At 44.1% G+C, this 22,369-nt stretch overlaps 3 protein-coding genes across 5 annotated transcripts; all 3 read left to right on the forward strand.

Moving 5' to 3' along the window:
* The first annotated feature begins 424 nt into the window (after positions 1 to 424).
* LOC306828158 (uncharacterized protein) lies at positions 425 to 5,587 on the forward strand. Of its 2 annotated transcripts, XM_079350434.1 has the most exons (3): positions 425 to 1,448; positions 1,956 to 4,020; positions 4,093 to 5,587. In XM_079350434.1, the coding sequence occupies exons 1-3, from the start codon at positions 446 to 448 to the stop codon at positions 4,973 to 4,975; spliced, it is 3,951 nt and encodes a 1,316-aa protein (XP_079206560.1). In that variant the 5' UTR covers positions 425 to 445; the 3' UTR covers positions 4,976 to 5,587. The 2 variants fall into 2 exon arrangements, with proteins under 2 accessions (XP_079206560.1, XP_079206559.1); XM_079350433.1 differs by having other exon boundaries at positions 425 to 4,020.
* Positions 5,587 to 10,749, forward strand: LOC306828157 (uncharacterized protein). Of its 2 annotated transcripts, XM_079350432.1 has the most exons (3): positions 5,587 to 6,610; positions 7,118 to 9,182; positions 9,255 to 10,749. In XM_079350432.1, the coding sequence occupies exons 1-3, from the start codon at positions 5,608 to 5,610 to the stop codon at positions 10,135 to 10,137; spliced, it is 3,951 nt and encodes a 1,316-aa protein (XP_079206558.1). In that variant the 5' UTR covers positions 5,587 to 5,607; the 3' UTR covers positions 10,138 to 10,749. The 2 variants fall into 2 exon arrangements, with proteins under 2 accessions (XP_079206558.1, XP_079206557.1); XM_079350431.1 differs by having other exon boundaries at positions 5,587 to 9,182.
* LOC306828581 (uncharacterized protein) lies at positions 10,749 to 22,013 on the forward strand (the record flags this gene model as incomplete). Its single annotated transcript, XM_079351102.1, has 10 exons — positions 10,749 to 11,772; positions 12,280 to 15,104; positions 17,864 to 18,026; positions 18,343 to 18,492; positions 18,579 to 18,739; positions 18,867 to 19,050; positions 19,767 to 19,976; positions 20,488 to 20,675; positions 20,770 to 20,911; positions 21,838 to 22,013. The coding sequence occupies exons 1-10, from the start codon at positions 10,770 to 10,772 to the stop codon at positions 22,011 to 22,013; spliced, it is 5,202 nt and encodes a 1,733-aa protein (XP_079207228.1). The 5' UTR covers positions 10,749 to 10,769.
* Between the last annotated feature and the right edge of the window lie 356 nt (positions 22,014 to 22,369).

Genomic DNA, 22,369 nt, shown 5'->3' on the forward strand with positions numbered 1-22,369 from the left:
GGAGCTTGACTTTATGGAGGAGGACCATACCAAGTGCTCAAATATCAGGAGGGGGGATCAGGGTCCCTTGGGGTTAACTTTAAGTTATTTTGTTTGCCGTCCTCCCCTGTGTGTTGGTTTTGGTTCTGGTCAGCAGCTTTAAATATCCCCCTCAGTTCTCATTTTGTCAGGTCTGCTAGTTGAGTTCACACACTGTTTAGTTAGCACAAGCTTTCAGTAGAGTTATGTTATTTTGACCTCTTTTAACAAATCATTGACTTATACACCCTGACGGTGTTTGTTCAGGTGTTAAGTAATATTTTTGAATAAAGAAACCTTGTTTTTTGAACTTTTAACCTGTGTTCGCTTATCTTGACTGCTTGGTCCATGACATTTGGTGGCAGTGGTGGGATCATCCAGTTAAAAAGAACACAGGTTGTTTTTTTTTGTTTTCTCGTCTCAGGACATGCAGCGAGGAGGAAAAGGGACAAAGGGTGCTCGAGGAGAGGCTCAAAACCGTCTGACACCTGAGGTACAACACAATGGTGAGGAGGAAAATGCAGCTTCTGGAGGGGTGGACAGCACGGAGGACCTAGGTAAGGAGCCAACGATATCAGACCTGGTTTCCCTTCTTCGGTGTCAAATGGGGCAGCAGGAGGCAAGGGAGGCAAGGCAAAGAGAGGAAAATACCCGGCAGGAACACCGCCTGAGGGCACTCCAACACCAGTTTCAGCTCCTACAGGTGGAAGTGCAGGCCCGCACTTCCCCTGAGCCTCTGGCAACTGAGCCACAACCACCAGACAATGAAACTCAAGGGAGTAACATGCCCTACCCAACTGCTGCCAGCAGTGAAACTCTCAATCAATCCTACGTCTCAGGTCAGTCTCGTTTTCATGAGCCAAGATTGGAGAAACTAACGGACGATGACGATGTTGAACATTTTTTAATAACTTTTGAACGAATTGCACAGGCTTGTAGATGGCAGAAAAATGACTGGGTTTTTCATCTTATACCACTACTAACCGGTAAAGCTAGGGCTGCATATGTACACATGGATATTGATGATTCTCTTGATTATGACAGTGTTAAAACAGCGATTCTCCACAAATATGATATAAATCCTGAGACGTACAGGCAGAGATTCCGCTCCCTTGATGTAAACCCAGATGAAAATCCAAAAGAGCTGTATGCACGTTTGAAGGAGCTGTATGGGAAGTGGATTTGCCCAAAAGAAAAAACGGTCCAGGAAATAGGTGAAACCTTAATCATGGAACAATTTTTGAGAATGCTTTCCCCTGAGTTGCAGGTGTGGATAAAGGAGCACAACCCGGGTTCTGCAGCTGAGGCAGCAAAACTGGCTGACGTGTTTGTGGCTGCACGAAGAAAGGAACAACCATGGAGCTATACTGCATGGGAAAGGAATGATGGTGGCAAGCCTGCCCCTCAGTACCACCAAAGAACAGCCTCAGGTGTGGGTAAGCCTCATATGAGGGAACGCCAATCAAGTCATATGTCGGCAAAGCCTCCTGTGAAAACACTAGTGTGTTATCTATGTGGAATGGAAGGCCATACAAAACCTATGTGCCCCCACAACTCAGCTAAGCTAACCCAGATGTGTTTTGTTCCCCGAATGGTTGAGACTGCAGTTAAATTTGACCCATGTGCAAGAATGGTGCCAATTGAGATTAATGGAAGCACTCTTAAGGCACTAGTTGACTCGGGCAGTAACCAAACGCTTGTACACAGACATTTTGTACCACAAAGCATTATCAGTTCTAATGACACTATCCCTGTTTGCTGTGTGCATGGCGATGAAAAGCCGTATCCAACAGCTGACATGTTTATAAAGGTTGAAGGGCAAACCTACCTCCTGAATGTTGGTGTTGCAGATAATCTGCCGTTTGCTGCCATACTGGGTCGAGATCTGCCTGTGTTGTTTGATTTATTGAATCCCAGCTATGGATGTCATGTGGCAGTTACCAGAGCTCAAGCGCAGAAGCTGGAAGAGCCTTCTCAGACACTTAGTGCCCTGCCTTTCTATGATGCTGACCTGGAGACAGCACCTGGGAAGTTGCGTAAGTCCCGCCGACAGAAAAGGCAAGACAAATTCCATCACACTGTTGTAACTCCAACTCCTAGCCTGACACCTGAACTGCCCTTGAGTTTCAAAATACCTAATAATGTCATTGAAATGCAACAGAATGACCCAACATTGGCACCACTTTTGAAGAGAGCTAAAGAGGAGGGACATGGAACTGACTCAGAAACGCAGAACGGTGAGGACTTCTTCATGAAAGGAGGTATTCTATATCGACAACAGGGATCAGACATGCAACTGATAGTCCCTACAGCAGTCCGAGAAACTGTGCTAGCCCTGGGCCATTCCATTCCATGGGCAGGCCATCTTGGAAAGCACAGAACCTTTGCTCATATTAAAAAACACTTCTTTTGGCCTGGCTTGCGCTCGGAAGTAACCTTATTCTGCAAAAGTTGCCCTCAGTGCCAGAAGACATCCCCTAAAATCCCCTCCAGAGCTCCCCTTCAGCCTCTACCAATTATCAGCACTCCATTTGAGCGGCTAGGGATGGATATTGTTGGCCCAGTCGAACGGAGCAAAGCTGGAAACTGTTACATGCTTGTAATAACTGACTATGCAACAAAATACCCAGATGTGTTTCCTCTGAAGAGCATCAAGGCTAAATCAGTTGCCTTTTGTCTAGTACAGTTCTTTTCCAGAGTTGGATTTCCTCGTGAGATCCTCACAGATCGTGGCACTAACTTCATGTCCACTTTGTTAAAACAGGTCTACCAGCTGCTGGGTATAAAAGGTTTGAAGACAACTCCGTACCATCCACAAACAGATGGACTCACTGAACGCTTTAACCAGACTCTTAAACAGATGCTTAGAAAATTTGTGAATGACACCGGTGCTGACTGGGATCAATGGCTACCTTACCTCCTTTTCGCATATAGAGAAGTACCTCAAGCCTCTACAGGTTTCTCTCCATTCGAACTGCTGTTTGGTCATGAGGTGAGGGGGCCGCTCTCTTTATTGAGAGAAATCTGGGAGGCAGATCAGACGGGGAGGGGGGCTGTAAACATTGTGTCTCATGTTGTGCAGATGCGAGACCGACTGAGGATGATGAGTGAGTTGGCTCAATCCCACATGGCAGAGGCCCAGAGGCGGCAAAAGACCTGGTATGATCAGTCAGCGCGGCAGAGGTCCTTCAATCCAGGCCAAAGGGTGCTCATACTCCTTCCAAGTGAGGACAGTAAGCTGCTGGCTAAATGGCAAGGGCCTTATGAAATCCAGCAGAAAATTGGATCAACCACCTATCGAGTGTCCACACCAGGTCAACCTCGCTCCAGCAGGGTGCTGCATGTAAACCTACTGAAGGAGTGGTTGGAACGACCAGAGAAAAAGACAGAGGTGTTTCTGATAAGGAGGGTTCCAGAGGAGGAGGAAGTGGAAGAACAATACTTGCCTGCAGCTTCTTCCCTGGACCTGGATCTCAACCACCTCCCTGAAGTACAGCAGTGTCAGGTGAGAGAGTTGTGCAAGTCTGAAATATTCCAGGAAAATCCTGGAAGGACTAACCTGGTTAAACATGACATTGTGTTAAAAGAGGGGGCTTCAGTTAAACGTTTGAGTTACAGGATACCCGAGTGCCTGCTGACTTCATTGAAGGAGGAAATCAACCTAATGCTGTCACTGGGGATCATTGAACCATCAAAGAGTGAGTGGTGCAACCCAGTGGTCTTGGTTCCAAAGAAGGACGGATGCCTACGGTTCTGTATTGACTTCAGGTATTTAAATGCAATCTCTCAATTTGATTCCTACCCTACCCCCCGGATTGATGACCTGATTGAGCGCCTGGGGAAGGCAAAGTATCTGACAACCATTGACCTCTGCAAAGGCTATTGGCAGGTTCCACTCACTCAACGCTCCAAACAACTGACAGCCTTCCGCACACCATGGGGTTTGTTCCAGTTCACAGTCCTACCCTTCGGACTACATGGTGCCCCAGCTACATTCCAGAGGTTGATGGATCAGGTGCTGTATGATCTCTCAGACTTTGCTGCTGCTTATCTTGATGACATTGTCATTTACAGCACCACTTGGGAGGAACACCTCAGCCACCTGGAGACGGTGATGGCACGTCTTCAGTCAGCTGGCCTAACCATTAATCCATCCAAGTGTGCCTTTGCCAAGACTGAAACTGAGTACCTGGGATATGTCATTGGAAATGGGGTGATAAAACCACAAGTGAACAAGATCCAAGCCATTGAGTCTTGGCTTCGGCCGGAGACAAAAAAGCAACTGAGGTCTTTCTTGGGAATGGCAGGATTCTATCATCGGTTTATCCCCCACTTTTCAGCCAGAGCAGCTCCCCTTACAGATATGATTGGGTCTAAATGTCCAAACCAGGTTCAGTGGACAGAGGAGGCAGAGGCAGCCTTTCAGGACGTCAAGCAGTCATTGAGTAGGAGCCCAGTTCTACACAGTCCAGATTTCCAGCAACAATTTATCCTTCAGACTGATGCTTCAGAGAGGGGTCTCGGTGCTGTTCTCCTGCAGGGATCTGAAAAGGAGCGACACCCAGTGGCCTTCATCAGTCGTAAGCTGTTTCCAAGGGAAGTCAGGTACTCAACAGTGGAGAAGGAGGCATTGGCAATAAAATGGGCCCTGGACTCTTTCAAGTACTACCTTCTGGGACGGGAGTTTCTGCTGGAAACAGACCACAAAGCTCTCCAGTGGCTGGAAAAAAATGAAGGACACGAATGGAAGGATCACACGCTGGTACCTTGCAATGCAACCGTTCCGATTCATCATCCAGCACATTCCAGGAAAGAGCAACTGCACAGCAGATTACCTCTCTCGCTGTCCCAGCGAGGTTTTCGAAGAGGGGGAGTGTGTGATGGACACAGCCACACATTAAAACGGTTGTATGCCACACAACATTGCACCCACGTTAGTTGCAAACATTTTGAATAAACGACACAGGTTATTTCTTTTAGCTGAGCATGTTTATTAAAGCCTTTGATTTAAGTACACACATTCAACTTATTTAGTCATTGTTTGTTTATAAAGTAAAGTGGTTGTAATTTATTTCTCTTTTCCTTTTGAGTTACCTGGCTGGTGTGCTCGCCTTCCTGGTTGAGCAAAGGATGAGGCTGAGGGTGGAGCTTGACTTTATGGAGGAGGACCATACCAAGTGCTCAAATATCAGGAGGGGGGATCAGGGTCCCTTGGGGTTAACTTTAAGTTATTTTGTTTGCCGTCCTCCCCTGTGTGTTGGTTTTGGTTCTGGTCAGCAGCTTTAAATATCCCCCTCAGTTCTCATTTTGTCAGGTCTGCTAGTTGAGTTCACACACTGTTTAGTTAGCACAAGCTTTCAGTAGAGTTATGTTATTTTGACCTCTTTTAACAAATCATTGACTTATACACCCTGACGGTGTTTGTTCAGGTGTTAAGTAATATTTTTGAATAAAGAAACCTTGTTTTTTGAACTTTTAACCTGTGTTCGCTTATCTTGACTGCTTGGTCCATGACATTTGGTGGCAGTGGTGGGATCATCCAGTTAAAAAGAACACAGGTTGTTTTTTTTTGTTTTCTCGTCTCAGGACATGCAGCGAGGAGGAAAAGGGACAAAGGGTGCTCGAGGAGAGGCTCAAAACCGTCTGACACCTGAGGTACAACACAATGGTGAGGAGGAAAATGCAGCTTCTGGAGGGGTGGACAGCACGGAGGACCTAGGTAAGGAGCCAACGATATCAGACCTGGTTTCCCTTCTTCGGTGTCAAATGGGGCAGCAGGAGGCAAGGGAGGCAAGGCAAAGAGAGGAAAATACCCGGCAGGAACACCGCCTGAGGGCACTCCAACACCAGTTTCAGCTCCTACAGGTGGAAGTGCAGGCCCGCACTTCCCCTGAGCCTCTGGCAACTGAGCCACAACCACCAGACAATGAAACTCAAGGGAGTAACATGCCCTACCCAACTGCTGCCAGCAGTGAAACTCTCAATCAATCCTACGTCTCAGGTCAGTCTCGTTTTCATGAGCCAAGATTGGAGAAACTAACGGACGATGACGATGTTGAACATTTTTTAATAACTTTTGAACGAATTGCACAGGCTTGTAGATGGCAGAAAAATGACTGGGTTTTTCATCTTATACCACTACTAACCGGTAAAGCTAGGGCTGCATATGTACACATGGATATTGATGATTCTCTTGATTATGACAGTGTTAAAACAGCGATTCTCCACAAATATGATATAAATCCTGAGACGTACAGGCAGAGATTCCGCTCCCTTGATGTAAACCCAGATGAAAATCCAAAAGAGCTGTATGCACGTTTGAAGGAGCTGTATGGGAAGTGGATTTGCCCAAAAGAAAAAACGGTCCAGGAAATAGGTGAAACCTTAATCATGGAACAATTTTTGAGAATGCTTTCCCCTGAGTTGCAGGTGTGGATAAAGGAGCACAACCCGGGTTCTGCAGCTGAGGCAGCAAAACTGGCTGACGTGTTTGTGGCTGCACGAAGAAAGGAACAACCATGGAGCTATACTGCATGGGAAAGGAATGATGGTGGCAAGCCTGCCCCTCAGTACCACCAAAGAACAGCCTCAGGTGTGGGTAAGCCTCATATGAGGGAACGCCAATCAAGTCATATGTCGGCAAAGCCTCCTGTGAAAACACTAGTGTGTTATCTATGTGGAATGGAAGGCCATACAAAACCTATGTGCCCCCACAACTCAGCTAAGCTAACCCAGATGTGTTTTGTTCCCCGAATGGTTGAGACTGCAGTTAAATTTGACCCATGTGCAAGAATGGTGCCAATTGAGATTAATGGAAGCACTCTTAAGGCACTAGTTGACTCGGGCAGTAACCAAACGCTTGTACACAGACATTTTGTACCACAAAGCATTATCAGTTCTAATGACACTATCCCTGTTTGCTGTGTGCATGGCGATGAAAAGCCGTATCCAACAGCTGACATGTTTATAAAGGTTGAAGGGCAAACCTACCTCCTGAATGTTGGTGTTGCAGATAATCTGCCGTTTGCTGCCATACTGGGTCGAGATCTGCCTGTGTTGTTTGATTTATTGAATCCCAGCTATGGATGTCATGTGGCAGTTACCAGAGCTCAAGCGCAGAAGCTGGAAGAGCCTTCTCAGACACTTAGTGCCCTGCCTTTCTATGATGCTGACCTGGAGACAGCACCTGGGAAGTTGCGTAAGTCCCGCCGACAGAAAAGGCAAGACAAATTCCATCACACTGTTGTAACTCCAACTCCTAGCCTGACACCTGAACTGCCCTTGAGTTTCAAAATACCTAATAATGTCATTGAAATGCAACAGAATGACCCAACATTGGCACCACTTTTGAAGAGAGCTAAAGAGGAGGGACATGGAACTGACTCAGAAACGCAGAACGGTGAGGACTTCTTCATGAAAGGAGGTATTCTATATCGACAACAGGGATCAGACATGCAACTGATAGTCCCTACAGCAGTCCGAGAAACTGTGCTAGCCCTGGGCCATTCCATTCCATGGGCAGGCCATCTTGGAAAGCACAGAACCTTTGCTCATATTAAAAAACACTTCTTTTGGCCTGGCTTGCGCTCGGAAGTAACCTTATTCTGCAAAAGTTGCCCTCAGTGCCAGAAGACATCCCCTAAAATCCCCTCCAGAGCTCCCCTTCAGCCTCTACCAATTATCAGCACTCCATTTGAGCGGCTAGGGATGGATATTGTTGGCCCAGTCGAACGGAGCAAAGCTGGAAACTGTTACATGCTTGTAATAACTGACTATGCAACAAAATACCCAGATGTGTTTCCTCTGAAGAGCATCAAGGCTAAATCAGTTGCCTTTTGTCTAGTACAGTTCTTTTCCAGAGTTGGATTTCCTCGTGAGATCCTCACAGATCGTGGCACTAACTTCATGTCCACTTTGTTAAAACAGGTCTACCAGCTGCTGGGTATAAAAGGTTTGAAGACAACTCCGTACCATCCACAAACAGATGGACTCACTGAACGCTTTAACCAGACTCTTAAACAGATGCTTAGAAAATTTGTGAATGACACCGGTGCTGACTGGGATCAATGGCTACCTTACCTCCTTTTCGCATATAGAGAAGTACCTCAAGCCTCTACAGGTTTCTCTCCATTCGAACTGCTGTTTGGTCATGAGGTGAGGGGGCCGCTCTCTTTATTGAGAGAAATCTGGGAGGCAGATCAGACGGGGAGGGGGGCTGTAAACATTGTGTCTCATGTTGTGCAGATGCGAGACCGACTGAGGATGATGAGTGAGTTGGCTCAATCCCACATGGCAGAGGCCCAGAGGCGGCAAAAGACCTGGTATGATCAGTCAGCGCGGCAGAGGTCCTTCAATCCAGGCCAAAGGGTGCTCATACTCCTTCCAAGTGAGGACAGTAAGCTGCTGGCTAAATGGCAAGGGCCTTATGAAATCCAGCAGAAAATTGGATCAACCACCTATCGAGTGTCCACACCAGGTCAACCTCGCTCCAGCAGGGTGCTGCATGTAAACCTACTGAAGGAGTGGTTGGAACGACCAGAGAAAAAGACAGAGGTGTTTCTGATAAGGAGGGTTCCAGAGGAGGAGGAAGTGGAAGAACAATACTTGCCTGCAGCTTCTTCCCTGGACCTGGATCTCAACCACCTCCCTGAAGTACAGCAGTGTCAGGTGAGAGAGTTGTGCAAGTCTGAAATATTCCAGGAAAATCCTGGAAGGACTAACCTGGTTAAACATGACATTGTGTTAAAAGAGGGGGCTTCAGTTAAACGTTTGAGTTACAGGATACCCGAGTGCCTGCTGACTTCATTGAAGGAGGAAATCAACCTAATGCTGTCACTGGGGATCATTGAACCATCAAAGAGTGAGTGGTGCAACCCAGTGGTCTTGGTTCCAAAGAAGGACGGATGCCTACGGTTCTGTATTGACTTCAGGTATTTAAATGCAATCTCTCAATTTGATTCCTACCCTACCCCCCGGATTGATGACCTGATTGAGCGCCTGGGGAAGGCAAAGTATCTGACAACCATTGACCTCTGCAAAGGCTATTGGCAGGTTCCACTCACTCAACGCTCCAAACAACTGACAGCCTTCCGCACACCATGGGGTTTGTTCCAGTTCACAGTCCTACCCTTCGGACTACATGGTGCCCCAGCTACATTCCAGAGGTTGATGGATCAGGTGCTGTATGATCTCTCAGACTTTGCTGCTGCTTATCTTGATGACATTGTCATTTACAGCACCACTTGGGAGGAACACCTCAGCCACCTGGAGACGGTGATGGCACGTCTTCAGTCAGCTGGCCTAACCATTAATCCATCCAAGTGTGCCTTTGCCAAGACTGAAACTGAGTACCTGGGATATGTCATTGGAAATGGGGTGATAAAACCACAAGTGAACAAGATCCAAGCCATTGAGTCTTGGCTTCGGCCGGAGACAAAAAAGCAACTGAGGTCTTTCTTGGGAATGGCAGGATTCTATCATCGGTTTATCCCCCACTTTTCAGCCAGAGCAGCTCCCCTTACAGATATGATTGGGTCTAAATGTCCAAACCAGGTTCAGTGGACAGAGGAGGCAGAGGCAGCCTTTCAGGACGTCAAGCAGTCATTGAGTAGGAGCCCAGTTCTACACAGTCCAGATTTCCAGCAACAATTTATCCTTCAGACTGATGCTTCAGAGAGGGGTCTCGGTGCTGTTCTCCTGCAGGGATCTGAAAAGGAGCGACACCCAGTGGCCTTCATCAGTCGTAAGCTGTTTCCAAGGGAAGTCAGGTACTCAACAGTGGAGAAGGAGGCATTGGCAATAAAATGGGCCCTGGACTCTTTCAAGTACTACCTTCTGGGACGGGAGTTTCTGCTGGAAACAGACCACAAAGCTCTCCAGTGGCTGGAAAAAAATGAAGGACACGAATGGAAGGATCACACGCTGGTACCTTGCAATGCAACCGTTCCGATTCATCATCCAGCACATTCCAGGAAAGAGCAACTGCACAGCAGATTACCTCTCTCGCTGTCCCAGCGAGGTTTTCGAAGAGGGGGAGTGTGTGATGGACACAGCCACACATTAAAACGGTTGTATGCCACACAACATTGCACCCACGTTAGTTGCAAACATTTTGAATAAACGACACAGGTTATTTCTTTTAGCTGAGCATGTTTATTAAAGCCTTTGATTTAAGTACACACATTCAACTTATTTAGTCATTGTTTGTTTATAAAGTAAAGTGGTTGTAATTTATTTCTCTTTTCCTTTTGAGTTACCTGGCTGGTGTGCTCGCCTTCCTGGTTGAGCAAAGGATGAGGCTGAGGGTGGAGCTTGACTTTATGGAGGAGGACCATACCAAGTGCTCAAATATCAGGAGGGGGGATCAGGGTCCCTTGGGGTTAACTTTAAGTTATTTTGTTTGCCGTCCTCCCCTGTGTGTTGGTTTTGGTTCTGGTCAGCAGCTTTAAATATCCCCCTCAGTTCTCATTTTGTCAGGTCTGCTAGTTGAGTTCACACACTGTTTAGTTAGCACAAGCTTTCAGTAGAGTTATGTTATTTTGACCTCTTTTAACAAATCATTGACTTATACACCCTGACGGTGTTTGTTCAGGTGTTAAGTAATATTTTTGAATAAAGAAACCTTGTTTTTTGAACTTTTAACCTGTGTTCGCTTATCTTGACTGCTTGGTCCATGACATTTGGTGGCAGTGGTGGGATCATCCAGTTAAAAAGAACACAGGTTGTTTTTTTTTGTTTTCTCGTCTCAGGACATGCAGCGAGGAGGAAAAGGGACAAAGGGTGCTCGAGGAGAGGCTCAAAACCGTCTGACACCTGAGGTACAACACAATGGTGAGGAGGAAAATGCAGCTTCTGGAGGGGTGGACAGCACGGAGGACCTAGGTAAGGAGCCAACGATATCAGACCTGGTTTCCCTTCTTCGGTGTCAAATGGGGCAGCAGGAGGCAAGGGAGGCAAGGCAAAGAGAGGAAAATACCCGGCAGGAACACCGCCTGAGGGCACTCCAACACCAGTTTCAGCTCCTACAGGTGGAAGTGCAGGCCCGCACTTCCCCTGAGCCTCTGGCAACTGAGCCACAACCACCAGACAATGAAACTCAAGGGAGTAACATGCCCTACCCAACTGCTGCCAGCAGTGAAACTCTCAATCAATCCTACGTCTCAGGTCAGTCTCGTTTTCATGAGCCAAGATTGGAGAAACTAACGGACGATGACGATGTTGAACATTTTTTAATAACTTTTGAACGAATTGCACAGGCTTGTAGATGGCAGAAAAATGACTGGGTTTTTCATCTTATACCACTACTAACCGGTAAAGCTAGGGCTGCATATGTACACATGGATATTGATGATTCTCTTGATTATGACAGTGTTAAAACAGCGATTCTCCACAAATATGATATAAATCCTGAGACGTACAGGCAGAGATTCCGCTCCCTTGATGTAAACCCAGATGAAAATCCAAAAGAGCTGTATGCACGTTTGAAGGAGCTGTATGGGAAGTGGATTTGCCCAAAAGAAAAAACGGTCCAGGAAATAGGTGAAACCTTAATCATGGAACAATTTTTGAGAATGCTTTCCCCTGAGTTGCAGGTGTGGATAAAGGAGCACAACCCGGGTTCTGCAGCTGAGGCAGCAAAACTGGCTGACGTGTTTGTGGCTGCACGAAGAAAGGAACAACCATGGAGCTATACTGCATGGGAAAGGAATGATGGTGGCAAGCCTGCCCCTCAGTACCACCAAAGAACAGCCTCAGGTGTGGGTAAGCCTCATATGAGGGAACGCCAATCAAGTCATATGTCGGCAAAGCCTCCTGTGAAAACACTAGTGTGTTATCTATGTGGAATGGAAGGCCATACAAAACCTATGTGCCCCCACAACTCAGCTAAGCTAACCCAGATGTGTTTTGTTCCCCGAATGGTTGAGACTGCAGTTAAATTTGACCCATGTGCAAGAATGGTGCCAATTGAGATTAATGGAAGCACTCTTAAGGCACTAGTTGACTCGGGCAGTAACCAAACGCTTGTACACAGACATTTTGTACCACAAAGCATTATCAGTTCTAATGACACTATCCCTGTTTGCTGTGTGCATGGCGATGAAAAGCCGTATCCAACAGCTGACATGTTTATAAAGGTTGAAGGGCAAACCTACCTCCTGAATGTTGGTGTTGCAGATAATCTGCCGTTTGCTGCCATACTGGGTCGAGATCTGCCTGTGTTGTTTGATTTATTGAATCCCAGCTATGGATGTCATGTGGCAGTTACCAGAGCTCAAGCGCAGAAGCTGGAAGAGCCTTCTCAGACACTTAGTGCCCTGCCTTTCTATGATGCTGACCTGGAGACAGCACCTGGGAAGTTGCGTAAGTCCCGCCGACAGAAAAGGCAAGACAAATTCCATCACACTGTTGTAACTCCAACTCCTAGCCTGACACCTGAACTGCCCTTGAGTTTCAAAATACCTAATAATGTCATTGAAATGCAACAGAATGACCCAACATTGGCACCACTTTTGAAGAGAGCTAAAGAGGAGGGACATGGAACTGACTCAGAAACGCAGAACGGTGAGGACTTCTTCATGAAAGGAGGTATTCTATATCGACAACAGGGATCAGACATGCAACTGATAGTCCCTACAGCAGTCCGAGAAACTGTGCTAGCCCTGGGCCATTCCATTCCATGGGCAGGCCATCTTGGAAAGCACAGAACCTTTGCTCATATTAAAAAACACTTCTTTTGGCCTGGCTTGCGCTCGGAAGTAACCTTATTCTGCAAAAGTTGCCCTCAGTGCCAGAAGACATCCCCTAAAATCCCCTCCAGAGCTCCCCTTCAGCCTCTACCAATTATCAGCACTCCATTTGAGCGGCTAGGGATGGATATTGTTGGCCCAGTCGAACGGAGCAAAGCTGGAAACTGTTACATGCTTGTAATAACTGACTATGCAACAAAATACCCAGATGTGTTTCCTCTGAAGAGCATCAAGGCTAAATCAGTTGCCTTTTGTCTAGTACAGTTCTTTTCCAGAGTTGGATTTCCTCGTGAGATCCTCACAGATCGTGGCACTAACTTCATGTCCACTTTGTTAAAACAGGTCTACCAGCTGCTGGGTATAAAAGGTTTGAAGACAACTCCGTACCATCCACAAACAGATGGACTCACTGAACGCTTTAACCAGACTCTTAAACAGATGCTTAGAAAATTTGTGAATGACACCGGTGCTGACTGGGATCAATGGCTACCTTACCTCCTTTTCGCATATAGAGAAGTACCTCAAGCCTCTACAGGTTTCTCTCCATTCGAACTGCTGTTTGGTCATGAGGTGAGGGGGCCGCTCTCTTTATTGAGAGAAATCTGGGAGGCAGATCAGACGGGGAGGGGGGCTGTAAACATTGTGTCTCATGTTGTGCAGATGCGAGACCGACTGAGGATGATGAGTGAGTTGGCTCAATCCCACATGGCAGAGGCCCAGAGGCGGCAAAAGACCTGGTATGATCAGTCAGCGCGGCAGAGGTCCTTCAATCCAGGCCAAAGGGTGCTCATACTCCTTCCAAGTGAGGACAGTAAGCTGCTGGCTAAATGGCAAGGGCCTTATGAAATCCAGCAGAAAATTGGATCAACCACCTATCGAGTGTCCACACCAGGTCAACCTCGCTCCAGCAGGGTGCTGCATGTAAACCTACTGAAGGAGTGGTTGGAACGACCAGAGAAAAAGACAGAGGTGTTTCTGATAAGGAGGGTTCCAGAGGAGGAGGAAGTGGAAGAACAATACTTGCCTGCAGCTTCTTCCCTGGACCTGGATCTCAACCACCTCCCTGAAGTACAGCAGTGTCAGGTGAGAGAGTTGTGCAAGTCTGAAATATTCCAGGAAAATCCTGGAAGGACTAACCTGGTTAAACATGACATTGTGTTAAAAGAGGGGGCTTCAGTTAAACGTTTGAGTTACAGGATACCCGAGTGCCTGCTGACTTCATTGAAGGAGGAAATCAACCTAATGCTGTCACTGGGGATCATTGAACCATCAAAGAGTGAGTGGTGCAACCCAGTGGTCTTGGTTCCAAAGAAGGACGGATGCCTACGGTTCTGTATTGACTTCAGGTATTTAAATGCAATCTCTCAATTTGATTCCTACCCTACCCCCCGGATTGATGACCTGATTGAGCGCCTGGGGAAGGCAAAGTATCTGACAACCATTGACCTCTGCAAAGGCTATTGGCAGGTTCCACTCACTCAACGCTCCAAACAACTGACAGCCTTCCGCACACCATGGGGTTTGTTCCAGTTCACAGTCCTACCCTTCGGACTACATGGTGCCCCAGCTACATTCCAGAGGTTGATGGATCAGGTGCTGTATGATCTCTCAGACTTTGCTGCTGCTTATCTTGATGACATTGTCATTTACAGCACCACTTGGGAGGAACACCTCAGCCACCTGGAGACGGTGATGGCACGTCTTCAGTCAGCTGGCCTAACCATTAATCCATCCAAGTGTGCCTTTGCCAAGACTGAAACTGAGTACCTGGGATATGTCATTGGAAATGGGGTGATAAAACCACAAGTGAACAAGATCCAAGCCATTGAGTCTTGGCTTCGGCCGGAGACAAAAAAGCAACTGAGGTCTTTCTTGGGAATGGCAGGATTCTATCATCGGTTTATCCCCCACTTTTCAGCCAGAGCAGCTCCCCTTACAGATATGATTGGGTCTAAATGTCCAAACCAGGTTCAGTGGACAGAGGAGGCAGAGGCAGCCTTTCAGGACGTCAAGCAGTCATTGAGTAGGAGCCCAGTTCTACACAGTCCAGATTTCCAGCAACAATTTATCCTTCAGACTGATGCTTCAGAGAGGGGTCTCGGTGCTGTTCTCCTGCAGGGATCTGAAAAGGAGCGACACCCAGTGGCCTTCATCAGTCGTAAGCTGTTTCCAAGGGAAGTCAGGTACTCAACAGTGGAGAAGGAGGCATTGGCAATAAAATGGGCCCTGGACTCTTTCAAGTACTACCTTCTGGGACGGGAGTTTCTGCTGGAAACAGACCACAAAGCTCTCCAGTGGCTGGAAAAAAATGAAGGACACGAATGGAAGGATCACACGCTGGTACCTTGCAATGCAACCGTTCCGATTCATCATCCAGCACATTCCAGGAAAGAGCAACTGCACAGCAGATTACCTCTCTCGCTGTCCCAGCGAGGTTTTCGAAGAGGGGGAGTGTGTGATGGACACAGCCACACATTAAAACGGTTGTATGCCACACAACATTGCACCCACGTTAGTTGCAAACATTTTGAATAAACGACACAGGTTATTTCTTTTAGCTGAGCATGTTTATTAAAGCCTTTGATTTAAGTACACACATTCAACTTATTTAGTCATTGTTTGTTTATAAAGTAAAGTGGTTGTAATTTATTTCTCTTTTCCTTTTGAGTTACCTGGCTGGTGTGCTCGCCTTCCTGGTTGAGCAAAGGATGAGGCTGAGGGTGGAGCTTGACTTTATGGAGGAGGACCATACCAAGTGCTCAAATATCAGGAGGGGGGATCAGGGTCCCTTGGGGTTAACTTTAAGTTATTTTGTTTGCCGTCCTCCCCTGTGTGTTGGTTTTGGTTCTGGTCAGCAGCTTTAAATATCCCCCTCAGTTCTCATTTTGTCAGGTCTGCTAGTTGAGTTCACACACTGTTTAGTTAGCACAAGCTTTCAGTAGAGTTATGTTATTTTGACCTCTTTTAACAAATCATTGACTTATACACCCTGACGGTGTTTGTTCAGGTGTTAAGTAATATTTTTGAATAAAGAAACCTTGTTTTTTGAACTTTTAACCTGTGTTCGCTTATCTTGACTGCTTGGTCCATGACAAACACTTTTATTTATTGATGACTGGAAAATAACTTAAAATTGAAGAGAAAATATCAGATGTTTTATTTTGTATCTATATAATAATAATGTAATAACTCTGCCACCATGACACTGAAAGTCCTTCAAGGTGTAATATGTACTGTACTGTAAGACATCAACTGAATTAAATAGTTTAATGACCTTATTATATCATCAGATAAAAGGAAACGTGCTGTTTCAAAGTGCCCTCTTCTCTGACAACTATGCAGCAGCAAGTACTCTAAGTTTCCTTCTAAGTTTCAAATGTGGTGCGAAATTGCGTTTCGTTTTTATTTTGACCAGAGAAATGCAAAGTTTTACAGCATCCCCATGGGAAGGTTTTGGGCGCCACTCCGTTTGCCTGGCAAATGGCAAACTAGTTGCGTTGCAGTGACGAATGCAGGCAAGCGAACTATTGCATAGATAACTGATTCTATCTGATCTACAGTATTAGAAAAAAAACCCAGCTCTACAACCTGAAATCTGGTTAAATTAGGACATTGGTGATACTGTCAAATACTGGAGGGAGGGGGATAAAAAAAATATGAGCAGCATTTCCCTAATCCATATTAGTTCCAATTATAGGAATGATTTAATACAACAATGAAAAATTAGTGTAAGCAAAGCCCTGCAATAAATGCACAAGTTAGTTCACAAAATGTAATTTATCTTGATTGCTATCTGCAAATTATATAAAATCAGAAAATTGAAACTCAGAGACTATAGTTTTCGTTATCAGTAACAGATAACTTACAAGTTTAAAAAAGGTTGATCATTCCTCATTAGTTTCAGCAGTAGTTGTACACCAGGGAAAGTACTCTTGAAAAGGTGATTTATACTTCAGACGTGCATCTCCTCTGCCATTTCCTTTTCCAAAGCTAATCTTTCAAGTCCCTTGTCTTGATTTTGATTGTTTGGTAAAGGAGAAGTGACATTGACAGGTGTGCTGCTGTTCCTAAAATTGATTTGTTTTTAACTAAAAGTGCTGTGAGCGCAGTGACAAAAACAAAAGCTCAGGGTGCCAACCACTGAACTACATTGGTTTTGTATTGAACACAAGCCACAGTGCTTGTGTTCTTTGTAAAGATACTGAGTGAAAATGCATGACAAAAGTCAAGTCCATCAGGCCCTGCCTGAGAGGATAGCTAAAAGGGGAGCATGATCAGCTGAAATCAAACAACACAGGACTTTTATATCACAGGAGAAGTGAAAAAAGCACAGACTTCAGTTTTGAAGCAGTTGTGTAATGGAAATGTTGTTCTTCATGAAGAGAAATGCGAACTGAAATCTTACGCAGGAATGTTCAAGGTAAACGTTTAGATGTGACCTGTGACCCTTCGTGTTGTTTTGTAACACACTGAAGGTATTGAATAATCAATCATTGTAATCAAATCCTTCTCTGTGAATGCTTCCTTTAAGTGCAGGAGGGTAGAAATTATCATCTATCAGACTGATAACACACCCACAGAGACGGATAAATACCCTGATTTCCTCCTAAAACACTGAGTCATCACTTTGTAACAGATCTGCATGTTGCATTGCGAATGCTCCTGTTGTACAAGATTCAAACCTTGTTTGAATTTCGAGGTGACTCAGATCTTCTTCCTCCAGTTCTAAATTATTCCAAAAATATTTTAACAAGTTGAGGCCTTTGCTTGGACAATGGATTATATATTTTCTGGAATTGGATCCTATGTGGACTTTGATGTCAAAAGTCTGCTTCTCTTCACAGCAGTTTTCATCATCACCACAGATTACATCAAAAACCGCCAGCCTGCCACCTTTCCTCCAGGACCATGGGCTTTTCCAATCGTTGGCAACATGTTCTCAGTAGACCACAACAGAACACATCAGAGTATGATGAAGGTAATTCAAGATATATTTAACAAAAATAATACCATTTAATTTGGCAGGTCAACTCATAGGACTAAGTCTGTCTTCTGTTGGATTGACATTGTATTTTCTTCTGTTCTTAACTCACTCACAGTTAGCAGGGAAATATGGAGATGTATACAGCCTGCGTATGGGCAAGGCGTGGATTGTGGTTTTACACGGATATAAGGTTTTTAAAGAAGCTCTTGTAAATCACGGACACAGCCTGGCTGACCGCCCAGTCCTCCCTTTGATCACTGAACTAAACTATGGACTGGGTGAGAGGCTGCAAAGCATTTCTATTTTTGGTCTCACTTTTATTGTAACTCCTGTGATTGTTGCCACATGAAACCATTGTGTGAATAAAAAGTTGTCTTAACTTTTTTTAAAAATCATAATTTGTTATTTTCGTCTTCTCTGACAACTATGCAGCATCTTAAAGGATATGCTCTCGTATTTTCAATGTTTTTAGATGTGCTTTTTCACGAGTACTGTACTTAAAAAAATATTTATCTAAATTTTAACAAACATCTCATACATTTTTATTTTACTCCAGATAATTTGTTTAACTACTTGTGATGTTTTTCTCATCAGGTATTATATCTAGCAGTGGGAACTTATGGAAGCAGCAGAGGCGTTTTGCGCTTTCAACCCTCAGAAATTTTGGACTTGGCAAAAAGTCACTTGAGCCTGTCATCTTGGAGGAATTTACCTATTGTTCAAAAGACCTTCATAGCTATAAAGGTATATTAAATGTGAGGTGATACATTTAAAACAAGAATCCCTCATGTGCACTCCATCAGCATCTCACTTTTTGTTTACCAATGAAGGTGCACCATTTGATCCGCGCCCTGTCATCAACAACGCTGTCTCAAACATCATCTGCTCCATGGTTTTCGGACATCGCTTTGAGTACACTGATGAGAACTTTAGGAGACTGATTAGCTACTTTGAAAAATCTCTTCAAATTCAAATCTCACTCTGGGCATGGGTATGGCATTTTTAATATATATCCTGTATATCTCGGAATGAAAGAGTGGGATGTTAAAGGAGTATTGGTTGTTATAAGAAAGAAAATCTCACCTCAAAATTTGATTTCAATCTGCTCTACTCTGCAGTTTTACAACTCATTCCCCCAACTGATGAGATATTTGCCAGGACCACACATCACATTACGGCACATCTTCAATGATATAAAGGACTTCATAAAAGGAGAACTTAAAGAGCACAAACAAAACTGGGACCCCTCAGCCCAAAGAGACTACATCGACTCCTACTTGAATGAGATACAAATGGTGATGGGCACAAGAAGCATAATACCAGTTATATACACTGAGACCTAACAGCATGTCATTTTTAATTTTGCATTGATTTCGGCTGTGGCTCAGTTGGTAGAGTCGTCGCCCCTCAATCGGAAGGTTCGATCCCACAGCTCCTGCGAGCAACATGTCCGATGTGTCCTTGGGCAAGACACTTAACCCCAAATTGCTCCCCCTGCTGCGTCTGGGGCGTATGAATGTGCGTGAATGGTTAGTTACTGGATGGGCCACATATCCAGCCCATCAGTGTGAATGGGTGTGATGGGTAGGTGTAAGAAGCGCTTTGAGTAGTCTGAAGACTAGAAAAGCGCTATACAAGCTCAAGTCCATTTGCCATTTCTTGCTTTTTGCTCCTTTAGTAGCTCAGCAAATGCACAGACAGCAGCATCTCCCTGTAGACACATTGAAGAAAAACGAAAGCTCTGTGCCTTTGAAGGGCTCACTTTCCCTAAAAAAAAACAACAACTCAACATGTAGATGGCTCAGTTGATGAGTCTCTGTTAATGTCACATTAATGATAAGTAATCTAATCACACCAAAGTCATGTTCTTAGCCATGGAGTTCCTCATGGTTAAGTCCTTGGACCAAGTCTCTTTACCTTCAGCGTCCTCTGGATAATATTATAAGGATGCCAATAAATTGAGTAAAAATATTCTAGATAGTATACAACCCACATACTGCCATTACTGATGTATTAAGTGGAAATGACATTTGTTCTGTCTTATTTTGTTAAAATGTTGAACACATGTATTTGGATATATTCTCAGAGTAAGGCCCAGACTGACAACACTTTTGAAGAGGAAAATCTCGTCATGTGTGTCTTGGATCTGTTTGTTGCTGGCTCTGAAACCACGACCAGCACCCTTCTCTGGGCTTTTCTCTACATGGCAAAGTGTCCTGAGATCCAAGGTAAGAGCACTGATCAGGCCTGTTTTAATTACTGTTATTTTTGTAAATGGTCCCAGACAACTAAACTAATAAACCAAACTAAAAAAGAATAAGTCAAATAATATAGCTCATGTTCAATACTGATAGGAGGAAGTAAAAAAAAAAGTCTTGTCCTATTATTTTTATGTTCTGTTCACAAAAAAACAAGTAAATAAAATGTATAGTTTTTCATCCATCAGTGTATGATGTTGAACTTAGTGTTTTTAGTTTGATAAATAATGGATGTGTTGGTTCTCTGTAAGTGGTTTTATGAATAGTTTGTATCGCTCTTTTTTATGATAATAATCAGAAGCACATAATTGCTTGAAAAAAGTCAATATGTTTCTTGTTTGATACCAACAAGACAGATATATGTATTCACTAATGTAGCAGTTATAAATTGTGCCTCATCTCTTGGCTAGTCTTAAATACTCTTGGAGCCTGTTGAAGAACTACTGTTTTCACTCCACCTAGTTGTTCCTATCCCCCCCAGCAAAGGTCCAGGCTGAGATACATGAAGTCATTGGAAAGTCCAGACAACCATCAACAGCAGATCGTGTAAACCTGCCTTATACTGACGCTGTCCTCCACGAGATCATGAGAATGAGTAACACGGTTCCTCTCAGCTTGCCTCGTTTCACAAACCATGACATACAGTTGGAAGGATACACAATTCCAAAAGTCAGCTATCATAAATGCACTTTTTATTATTCACAAACCTCCAGCATTTATAAATTGCAATTATCATAGAACATATAATTATTCTTCTCACTAGGGAACCACAGTCATTCCCAATCTGACTTCAGTGCTGTACGACAAGAATGAGTGGGAGACCCCCTTTAACTTCAACCCAAGACACTTTCTAAACGAGGAGGGGAAGTTTGTGAAGCCAGCTGCTTTCATTCCTTTTTCTGCAGGTGAGAAGAAACCAATCACTTCTTGACTTTACTTCTTTCACAATAAATAAAGGTGACAATTGTTAGTCCCAGCATTTATTGGGACCCTTGGGTAGTCCTCTCATAATATTTCACAAAAAAAGCCTAAATCTCTTAGCCAAGAAGGAAATGAAATGAAAAGGGCAAAGGATAATAACCACACCAATAAATACCAGTCACAGCTCCCTGCAGTGATTACAGTAAGAATTGACTGGATTGTATCAACCAAAATAAAAAAAAATTTTTAGATGACCAACATGTTAAGGCCAGGCTTGTATGGATGGTATTTAATTTTTGGATGTATATTTCAAGTATACAAGGAGTGTAAAAGATCAAGCGCAATAAGTGTTTATCATAACTTTTGACATAACACTGTGAACCTATGACCATTTTAAAAATAGACAATACATCTCTCCCTTGTTCCATTGCACACAACTGCAATACTGCACATGCAGTATTGACATAACACCACTTCAGCTAACAAAAATCTTCCTTAAATTGGTAAAGATCCCAAAGGTCCACACAGAGCAAAACAGATTCTTGAATCAGTTTGAAGAAGACAATCACACTTATGGTTAGTTAAATGACTCTTGTGTAATTGTTGTATTTAACTCATGGACTCATGTCCTATCTGTTAAGACGAAGGAGTTCTGCAGTAGGAAGGGCTCCAAATGTCTTGTCTTCACTTTTGGGAAGATGTCATGTTATTGATCTTTTCGTACTCTACATATAGTCCATTACCTTTGATGAAAAATAAAATAGTCACATTATCCCCCTTCTCCATGTTCTTAAGTCATTAAACAGGAGAGAAAACAGCTGAATTGATTTTTTTTTATTATTCATTGCAGTGCTCTTCTTCAATTTGTGTTTAGAAAAATTGTTTGCACTATTCTGTTTTCCTGCCTCAGGTAAGCGGCTGTGCCCAGGGGAAGGCCTGGCCAGGATGGAACTTTTCCTCTTCTTTACCTCCTTCATGCAGCACTTCACCTTCTCTATGCCTGTTGGGGCCAAACCTGCTCTGGACTCACAGTTTAGCATAGTTCTGTCACCCCATCAGTATGAAATCTGTGCAACCCCAAGTTAAAATGGACAAAAAAGACCAAAAAGTAACTGACATATTTTGTTTGTCCTTAAGATTGTGTGACTGCTTTATGGTAAGTTACAGAATATTTCTATTTAATTCTTAGCATTCATTATTAATTTCACAGCATGACGTTTGGTACTGATATCTCTTACGGCTTTAATATGGATCCAGATAGCAAACAGTGATTGAAACAATGTTAAATTTCTGTCTGAATCATCATTTTGGTTGGCACAGTAATATCAATGCAAACTAAACATTAAATAAATGCTAAAATATCGATGACAAAAAAATGTTAAAGTAACGATTATGGCAGTGATGTTGAAACAACATTAATCTATAGTTGTTATGACCATGAG

The sequence above is a fragment of the Symphodus melops genome (assembly GCF_947650265.1).
Source record: "Symphodus melops genome assembly, chromosome: 8".
Lineage (NCBI taxonomy): Eukaryota > Metazoa > Chordata > Actinopteri > Labriformes > Labridae > Symphodus > Symphodus melops.